General features: G+C 37.5%; 1 protein-coding gene across 2 annotated transcripts; it reads right to left on the reverse strand.

The window, feature by feature from the left end:
- Window positions 1–114: 114 nt before the first annotated feature.
- G6PC2 (glucose-6-phosphatase catalytic subunit 2) lies at window positions 115–7,362 on the reverse strand. 2 transcript variants are annotated; one of them, XM_050899865.1, is made up of 5 exons: window positions 7,145–7,362; window positions 6,708–6,817; window positions 3,386–3,497; window positions 2,410–2,525; window positions 115–1,206 (listed from the first exon to the last, which is right to left on the reverse strand). In XM_050899865.1, the coding sequence occupies exons 1-5, from the start codon at window positions 7,360–7,362 to the stop codon at window positions 695–697; spliced, it is 1,068 nt and encodes a 355-aa protein (XP_050755822.1). In that variant the 3' UTR covers window positions 115–694. The 2 variants fall into 2 exon arrangements, with proteins under 2 accessions (XP_050755822.1, XP_050755821.1); XM_050899864.1 differs by having other exon boundaries at window positions 3,380–3,497.
- Window positions 7,363–10,003: the final 2,641 nt, after the last annotated feature.

Here is a 10,003-nt window from a genome sequence, read left to right on the forward strand (position 1 = left end):
CAAAGGTGTAATCTGTATCATTCATGATTTATGTGACCACTTTCAAAAAGTAAAAATGACAAAAACCACAGAGTAATGCAAAAATATATTCTACAGAGTCTAATTGAAATAAACTTTTATTTTTTTCTCATCTGGCTTAATCAGAAGCTGTTTTGCTCAGGAAGCTCAATAAGTTAAATCTAAAGCCTTGTTTATAACTATGCTGGCCTTTTTCACAGTGCCTGGGTACAGCTGTACAGTTGTAGGGGGTGTGATACTGTCACACCATGATCTAGCAGTTTAACACACAATATCTACATATAAAAAAATTAAATATTGAGTATCACTATGTACAACTGAGGCTTGAAGCACCATCTAGCTGGAGATGGACAGAACTAAAAGACCACCAAGTAGCTAAATAAAACTAGTTGCTTATACTTTAAAACTTCATTATGACCCAGAGTATTGGGTCATTTCTAACCATACTGCAGTGTGGTTGCAATATTTCTAGGAATAAAATCAGCAATTAATATCTCTGAGCTGCCAAAGTCATTCTTGAATGTACTGATTTTGGATGTACTGGTTACTTACCAGGAGCACATCAAAGATGCAGTGGCATCCCCCTTGTTAAAATGAGTTAGCAAAACTGCTTTTGCGGAGGGTTCTTGAACAGTTCATGTCCATCCCCATATTGCTAACCATTTGGAAACTTTATCTAATTAAGTTTCTTTTCAGTTGTCCTCATTAACGAGTGGACACAGTACGGAACCAAGGCAACTACAGTCAGAGGCATAGCTGCACTCTTACAAAAAGAGAGAATGTAGAACAAATGCTCAGTATGAGTAGGTATCTTAATGAAATTATACAGCTGCAGTGTAGTTAAAGAAGCAGCTATACACAATATGCGGAAACTTATCTTACAGCTATTTTTACCTTTGCAGCTTGTGATGAACATTTCAGAATTAATTCCGAGACCTAAACCAAAGAGTGCACCTAAATTCCTCACCAGTCCAGCAAATGGAGTTGTGTCAATGTTTATCCAGTCTGGGTTGGCACACCACTTCTTGGCCTTCGGAACAGACCACAGCAAGTCAATATCAAGAAGCTTGAGGACTAGATAGAAGCCAAGGGCAAAGATGAAAAGAAACAAGTTTGTCTTGATGTACATTCTCAAGCTTGCTGTCTGAATAGCAGGGGTATGCTCAAATGCTTCTGCCACAAGAATGCCTGCAGATTAGAAACTCAGTGTTACAGGGAACAATACGCTCGTTCTTTGAAGAAGCACTTTTTACAGTGCCCTTGTAGAATTTGACTTTTTGAAGACAGAAGAATATATCTGTGTATTTTTTTTATATATATATATATACACACACACACACACACACAATTTACCACTTCTGTAGTACATTACAAAACCTTTTCTCCCACTCAAAACTGCTAATTTGGAAAAAAAGAAATTAAATACCAAACACTACATGTTTTTGATATGAGGCATATCTTAGGCCTGACTGCATCTCCCAGATGACAACCTATCAAATAATAGATGTAAACTAAAACATTCCTTTTCCAAAAGAGTCCCTCACTCAAAGACTGGCCCCAGCAATGCAGAATTCAGTACCAGTTCCCGCACAGGCTTTGAGTGTTGAAGGAAAAGACATGAACACACTTTTCTTTCTTACTCATTTTATCCTGGTTGTGAAAAGGGAGAGCTGGACTGCAAGCTGTTAGCCAGTGCTGCCCAGGCTGCTCTGCATCCATGAAAGAGAATGGGAGCAGGCAGCCCCCGCTCAATGCTCTGGTCACCCTCCTTGAAATCAGACAGATACTACAGCGATTGTTCATAGTTTGAATTCCCTAAATACCAATCTGAAACATGTTCAAGTAACTCTGAAAAATGTACTTTAGCTTCTTAAATCACCCCGGGGAGTTTGCACTGCTCATTTGCCTTTTTCTCTTTTTTGCCCCAGGTCTCTGGCCCCGTGCCTGTCCACACTACACACATGCTATTTTGTGCCTGGACACCATTTGAAGTGAACCAAATAGCTTCCTCCTGAGAGGAAAGATCAGGGCCACATAGGAGCAGCTTCTTCTCTGATCCCTTTCACACAGGCAGCACAGATAAAGATCACATGCAGCCAGTACAAACCAGACAGTGCTAGTCTGTGGCAGTGTGGACATAATGCAGTCAGCATCAACTGGCATACGGACAAGGGCTCACTCCCTGTGTGAATTGCAAAGACAGCAGATACATACTACCTCCAAATTTTACCTTTAGACTATCATCAAATCCTTGATCTTCCAGAGAGCAGAAAGCACCGTTAGAGCTGCAAGCTGAGTAGCACTACTAAAAATCTCTTGCCTTTTCTCATACTTCATTTTTTTCAGATTTTGCATATATGTTGAAAAGAAAAGAAAAAATAGCAGCATTACCAGCAAATACTCCAAGAATAACTTGATGAGGGAAATGTGTTGCTATGAATACTCTCGAGATGCACACACTGATCTGGATTATCCAAAAAATACTCCAGAGGAATGACCATGTCAGTCTAAGAGGGAAAAGGAAGATGCTTAAAAATTAAGACAAGATATTTCACCTAGTAATTTACATCGGGCCCCTTCATGTCAGGCTCATATTTTTACCAAGCAGAGGTTTACAAGCAGAGAAGTTTAGAATCAGATGATTAAAAACTGGAAGTCAGTACTAAAACATTAGCAAGAGCAGTTGCTCTTGCAGCCACATCTAGGGCTGCAGGAACAGACCCCAGTAGTTTCAGGTCCAAGACACCACCGTGACTTTAGTGATGAAAGTCATCAATGGCAAGTTAAATTAGCACTAGTATCTTGAACATATTTCTCATCATGAAGTCATACTTAAATGCAAAAGTTCAATTATTTGGTGATAAAATTCACATAGTATGGGAACAACCTTGTCAGGCTTGGAAAGAACACTCACCAAAGCAATTATAAGACTTCCCCACAGAGCTGAGTAACATGTTAGACTGAACTTTGCCAACATTATGTGTATTTGCTTTAAAGTAGGGTAAGAAGGACTACTATCAAACCAGTAAATTTATGTACTAACCAAAAGATCCAACACGTAAAGACAATTAATAGAATTCCAAATTGCCAACACTGAAGACGTGACATGACCTTTAATAGGAGCTGATTCAGAGATACGGTATGCAATGACCATAAGTTAATAAATACCAACCTACACAAATGGATAAATCCTCTTAATATTCTTTTTCTTCAGCTGAAGTAGATCATAATAAAGGGTTTGGTTTTTTTTTTTTTTACAAACTGGACAGAACAGACTATGAATATTTGGTTAAAATAAGACCACTAAAAACATAGCATGTATATAAAGAAATATCTGTATGAGTTAGAATAATGGAAAGACACTGACCTGTGAAGAGTAATTGCTGATTTATCTTTCCATCTAACTGTGTAGCTAAGTGCTGCTGTGACCATTACATACCAGACACAAGAAGATCCCATGGCATGTCCAGATGGGCTTCCTAGTAAAAACAAAAAGGAAATATTCAAGCTTAAAAATGATGACTGTAACATTTGTCATATAGAAAATGCCTACTGGCAATTACTCAGGCACCTAATAATTTAGAAAGAAAATGGTTAACAAAGGCTGAAAGAATGTCAACTGCTTCTCAAAAGTTAATTTTCTCAATATGAATTTTTCAGAAGACTCATCTATACAGAATCCAGAATATTTGTCTGAAATCAAGTCGGTAACAGCTTAACCATCTCATATTGGTGTGAGCTGGTATCTTGATTGGAAAGCATAGTATTTTTCCATTACTTAGATGTGGATTGTGATTTAAGAAATAGAGCATCTAGGGCTCTCTGAGGGCTGTAGCCCGTAAGTAGAAGTTATACATGAGGATCAGATGAGATAGGTTTTGAATGGGCTACCTCATAACTCAGGGGAGCAACAGAGATTTAACTCTTTGTAACACTGTAAACTAAAGTACCAGTATAACTTTAGGTCGCCCTTCCAAATTGCCTTTTATCTGCTCCTCTGATTACCATGGCGTTAGCAATTGTGATTGTGATCTGTGTCTCATTAGTAATATTGCGGTCCAGGTAATTCACATTTTAGGTAGTTTTGTAATAAATTTAGAAATGTATCTGAAGTGTGATGGAAGAACTGTGTCTTTAGGCTTTACTTTGATTTATTTTATAAATTTCAAGGTGTTGTACAATGTCAACTAGCTTGGAAACACATTATCAGTGGAACTGGCACATGAAATAATGCTGTAACATATTGGACTAATTGCTGTACCCACAGTAGTCTATAACAGGGAACACACTCTCATATAGAGATTAATAGTGATTTCTTTTTAGTCCAGGTATAATAATACATGTGTAATTTGTTTTAATTTAATGAATCAAATTTTAATTTTACTGGAAACAGAGAAGTTCCTACAACCGTGAAAATCACCAAAAAACAAAGTATGCTGGCACGATGCATGGGATATGATTCCTAAAATTACTCTGTCAGTTCTTTTCCTCTGTTCACCAGGTTTATATTCAAAAAATTTAAATAGGGAAGGAGAGAAAATTGGATCATTGGAATCTGTCTATACCAGACTTTTACAGCTTGGCTTTCTGTGGCGACAAAAGAGAAGTAAAAGGGACAGGGTTATTTCACTGGCAGAAGAAATCATTTTGGCTGAAGAATGTGTTATGACCAGCACTATATAGTAGTTTGCAAAGCAAAAGAATATTTCAGTGAAGCAGCAAAGCAGGAATGCCTAGGGAGGACAAGCACAATGATTTCTGGCTCCTTTCACTCATTTTTGGTATTCTGCTTGGCAGTAGCTTTAGTAGTCACGCTACCAACTCTTGTTAATTTTGTAACAGATGTAAACTTCTAAACCTCACAACACAACAAATGTCACTGATAAGGAAACCACAATGTTGTATATCAGCATTGGGAAAGCTTCTCTTTGTTGTCATCTAGGAAAATGTCATCTAGGAAAAATGTTTCATAGTTTATCTGCAAATTACCTACTAGAAACAGCATAAACTCCATAAACCTTAAGGTTTATGTTCTTAAAACCTTACAAATACCAGAGAAAAGATGGCTGCAGGGTTTTAGTTCAGTTCATTCCAGAAGTACAAACAAAATTCAGGTCCTAGATTGCTTGCCATGTAGTCATATAAACAGTTCCCTCAGCTTTCCGTTTTGTTGAGCCGCAGAGTTTGGGGTTCAGGCTATCCTAGCAATATTTGGATATGCCTTTCTCATGCCTGTGGGTGCTTCTCTAATCTTTTCATATAAAATGCATATTTAAAAAGTGAGTGAAGTACCATGTAAGCTCACACAATGACTGTGTGCACCTAACAGCTGCACTGACTGCACCTCCTCTTGTTAATGAGGAACATGTGAAGGACAGATATTGTCAATGGTCAAGGGCAAATCTGGAGGTGGAGAAAATGTGGTCGTTATAAGTGCAAATAAGGAATTGATATGATGGTACCCACTGGACAGAAACAGGAATGACTTGTTACTTCAGGAAGAAACAGGAAGAAAGGCCTTCTGGTTCAATGAATCAAAATGAAACACACTGACTGGTTCCTTAGCCAGGGCTTGGAAATTACATGGTGCTGAATGGGCTCAGTTCTGAAGGCTTTTGAAAAGACCTGAAGGACTTTAATACTTTGGGTTAGGTCCCAAATGAATTCACTTGAAACAGAGTGCAGATCACATATAGACCAGGCATTATTAAACCCTGCCTGATACAAGGGCTTAAGCTTCTTGTTCAAAATTACAATGGGATAGAATGCAGGATATTGTTAACAAAATACAGCTCTGCAAACCACTTAAAAGCTTGCAGTGGCATTGACGAGGTGCAAAGCACATTCATTTCCACAGTCAATATTTTCTTGTACAATGAATTAAACTAAATTCAGTCAGTTAGCTCCAAGCAAGTTTACCTTATTTCACATACTAGGGTTGCAAAAACTCATTTAACTTCAGCAGTACTGCATTTGAGTTCCACAGAGAAGACAATGAGATATAAACCAGTGAAAATACATTGAAAAGGTACTTTTTTTTAAAGAAATTTTTTTTCCATATAGTTGTACACATACCCCCCCACACACATTCAGTGCCAGTGTCTAGTTCTGGGAAGAGGGGTTCCATTTTCCACTTGTGATACATTACATGATCAATTGTTGATACTATTGTTACTTACACTGAACCACCTACCAGTTTTTGTGGTTTGAATAATGCAAATATTCTTGCAGCAGTGCACAAGCCCTCCAGCTCAACAGCCCCCTGCTCTGTTTTGGAAAATGCTTAAACAATGTGGAATTTCTCTCCCCACGTTGATGTCATTGGCACTGCAACTGTTCCTAAAAGTGACCTCACAAAGCAGGTGAATCACTCCTTCTGAACCTATGACGTAAGTTTTGTGAAAATTCCTTTCTAATACGCTGGTTCATTCTAGTAGGAGTTATTTTTAAAGCACATCCCCCTCCCCTGTAGTGTTTAAAGGCAGTGAAGTAAACATTCTTGTCATACAGCAATCAAATACCTATCACATTTTATTTCTTCCCTTTTATCTTCCTGTGTTTTTTGGTGCTATTTTAAACATGAGCTCTGAGATTTGCATATCATATAAGATCTTCATAAGTCACATCCGCTCCCCCCAAAGGCCACTCTCTCTATTATATGTACCAATGTAATCTCCAACATTTCTTACCTGGTCCAGTTTCACATGTTATAGGAAACTGTTCAAGGCATGGGCTTGACTGATTGGGATAAATCATTGTTTCTTGCACCCACCAGTATGGGCGATGGCCAAATAAAATCCTGACAAAAAAATAAAATAAAATGAAGCAGAAACGCAATAAAAAGATTTTTATGTAAGAAGGCCTCAGCAAAGCATGATAAATAATCTTACAATGAATATGAAGAGCTATATTGCCAAAACTAGTCTATAATAGTTCTATAGGTTCTTCTTGTCTTATCAAAATGTCATTTCAAACATATCTTAAATATCTCCATTGTGAATTCCTGTTTTATAATTACAGGGGAAAGTCTACTAGCACATTATTCACAGAAAGTTTTCTAAACTTGAGGCACAGATAGTAACCATCATTAAAAATACCAAATTTTAAAATAAATCCAAGTTCTTACCATTTAAATATGAGGTTGAACCAATCACCAATGACTGCCACCCATATCATTTTAGTACCAACCACTTGGTTGAGCTGAAACCAAAGAGGAAAATAAATTGAGAATATATTCCGAGGATCGCCAACATGTGACATAAAATTAAGGAAATCCTGGTAAGCCCTGTAGTCCCTCTGTAAATGCTGAATGATAAGCACGCCATTGCTATGAAGGAGATCCATCTTAATGGATTAAACTGTACTTGAAATATAGTAAAGTTCCTTTAATCTCAAGTTTCTAGTGATGGAGAATGAGAACCATGGAGGGGAGCTATTAAAAAGTGAGAGAAGGTGATTGACGTTGCCTTTATATTGTATCGGCGTGGTGTACCCAGCCATTCCTGGAACACGTGGCTCCAAATCTCTGGGAAAGCGTGAGTCTGTTAGCACTGGAAAGCTTTTCTGTTTGCAAATTTTAATTGGAGGAAACTAAGTGAAGTACATGCTGAGCAGCAGCAAATTGTGGGGAAAGTTTTGTGGAAACACAATGTGTGACTTATGCAATCCTTTGTATGAACAGTTGGAACATGTTTGCTTGAATTTTTTCACAGTTCATTTCTCTGCAGGATGGACATTAGTAATGTGCATACTTCATTAAGTTTTGCCTGTATAAAGGACAGAAAGAATACACAAATAATTGGTCTTTGCAGAACTGTCATTAAAGCTGTACATTTCACTTTGAAATAGAATTTGGCTACCATGCTGCGTCTAATACTTTGCACATCACATTTTCAGTCACGGAAAATACAAGCAGCATCCATACATCAACAATGGTGTTGAGCTCTAGATTAATTTTAAAAGCAGCAATATTCTCAAAGCACTGAAAAACAATTGTTTCCTTCATACACGAGGCCATGTTAATCCAGGGCACAATGCAGATGAAGCTTAGTCTCCGAGTCATCTCATTCAGTATCGCCATTCTTGCGTATTGCTTACATGATGCAAGTCCTACACACCTCTGCCAGAAGGAGCTGAAGCCTGACCTACTGCAGGCCCCCTTCTTGCTGCCCAGCCTAGCAGAAATGAGACCTGCTTTGCAAACCAGAGCAACGTTGGGAACAGATGATTATGAGTATTTCCCTGAAGTATTCCCAAGTGAAGCACTTGGGTTCTCCAGGGCAAACAGCCAAGAGGAAACTGAGATTCTGCCAGATAGCAGGATTTTAACAGTATACAGCAAATAATGTATTAGCACATCAGATTTATCAATATTAGTCCTAATAATTGTAGCACAGGAAAAGGTTATATTCATTTGTGAGGCGGCTACATGAAAAACTTTTTTCCACAAGAGACTGTGGATACCAAAAGTCTGATGATACCATCATCTGATATCATCAGAGCAGCAAGAAGGAACCTTCAGTTCTTTATCAGGCTCTAATATTCAGACATATTCATATCTTCTATTAAAGCTCATCTATGTATCTAAAACAATTAAAATCAGAAGACAAAAGCAGCTGTATACATGCACTGCGCACTTCCCTACTGCTTTCTCCATGGCACTTAAAGCTAAACTATACAAGCTGTGGAGACAAAGACATGAACTACTTAACTGTTTTTGCTGAAGAGGGACTTAACGGCTTAACAGGGCTTTATGATGTGTGGTCAGGGAAGTCACATGGAAACATTAAGTAGATTCAACAAATAAGGCATGACAATTAAATGGACTTAGAAGACCTCTCTTCCTGACACAATCTCACATTTACTTTAGCTACTCACATTTACTTTAGCTATTAATAGTCTGTTTTTACAAACTTTTTAGCACACTTACATCCTATATGTTTATTGCTACCAGTTGCATTGAGCCATGTAGAAAACCTTAAAGTTAAAAAGGGATTTAAAATTCTATGCATTGTTTCTGAAGAACTACTACAATATTTTTCTGTACATTGACTGAATTATTCACTTCAACTGGTATCACCCGATTTCAAGGAAAACCCTTCCAAAACCAAAATTTCAGGATATTTCAACAACAAATATTTCCTAGCTTTTTAGCTGCAAATATTTGGGGAGTTTTGTTTCTTGCTAAGCCATATAGCTTATAGCTTTTCAGGGTGTGCAGCAAGGGAACTGTCATATAAATGAACTGATGGAATTAAATTTCCCTCTCCCAGTTCCTTCCCAAGAACTTACTTGTTTAGAAACATCTCTCTCAAATAACTTTTTATACCTTATTACTAGAGAAAACATCCTTTTGCTACTTTTTTTTTTTTGCTGCAAAAGCATCTCTCCTTTAAAGATAAGCAGGACTTACAATAACAACAAAAATCACTTTTACACGTCTGGGTTTAGTATGCAAAAATGTGGATAATTTGAGGTTTTCTTCCGTTTTTCAGTCTAGTTTCTAAAGAATAATTAGCTTTAAACATGAGTGTAAATGTCAAGTCAATTGGTGGCTGAGTAACAGCCATCTTACTTCTAGTACTTAGTTAAAACAGCAACTGTAATGAGGTTAAGTCTAAATAACTATTGTTCTATTAGGAAAAATATTTGGCAGTAAGTAAGTTTCCACCAAGATACAATTTAATGTCCTCAGGAGCGTCTACCAAGTAATAAAATAGATCACTTTCCAGTCCCTCTTTAATGCCACCATTGTTACTCAATAGTATCAGAAAAATTGCCTTTCTGACGCAGGATATGCAGAACCATTGCAATAACTTTTTGCATGTTTGTTTTATTTATAAATATGAAACCACCCACCCATGTTATCCATTGGGACAGTGCTGCATCTGCTCAGGTTGAATTCTTCTTCAGACAGAACCACTCAGGCACACTTCGGTTCTCCAGAAACTTTGTTAACATAATGTTTGAAGGTATGTCTTGGCAA

The sequence above is a fragment of the Gymnogyps californianus genome, chromosome 7 (assembly GCF_018139145.2).
Source record: "Gymnogyps californianus isolate 813 chromosome 7, ASM1813914v2, whole genome shotgun sequence".
Lineage (NCBI taxonomy): Eukaryota > Metazoa > Chordata > Aves > Accipitriformes > Cathartidae > Gymnogyps > Gymnogyps californianus.

Coding starts and splice junctions, on each gene's coding strand:
- G6PC2 (XM_050899864.1), bottom strand. CDS start 7,362: ATGGATCTCCTTCATAGCAATGGCGTGCTTATCATTCAGCATTTACAG. Junction 2,526..3,379: donor ATTACTCTTCACAGGTCAGT/GTCTTTCCATTA, acceptor TTTCCCTCTTAG/ACTGACATGGTCATTCCTCT. Junction 1,207..2,409: donor TATTCTTGGAGTATTTGCTG/GTAATGCTGCTA, acceptor TCTAATCTGCAG/GCATTCTTGTGGCAGAAGCA.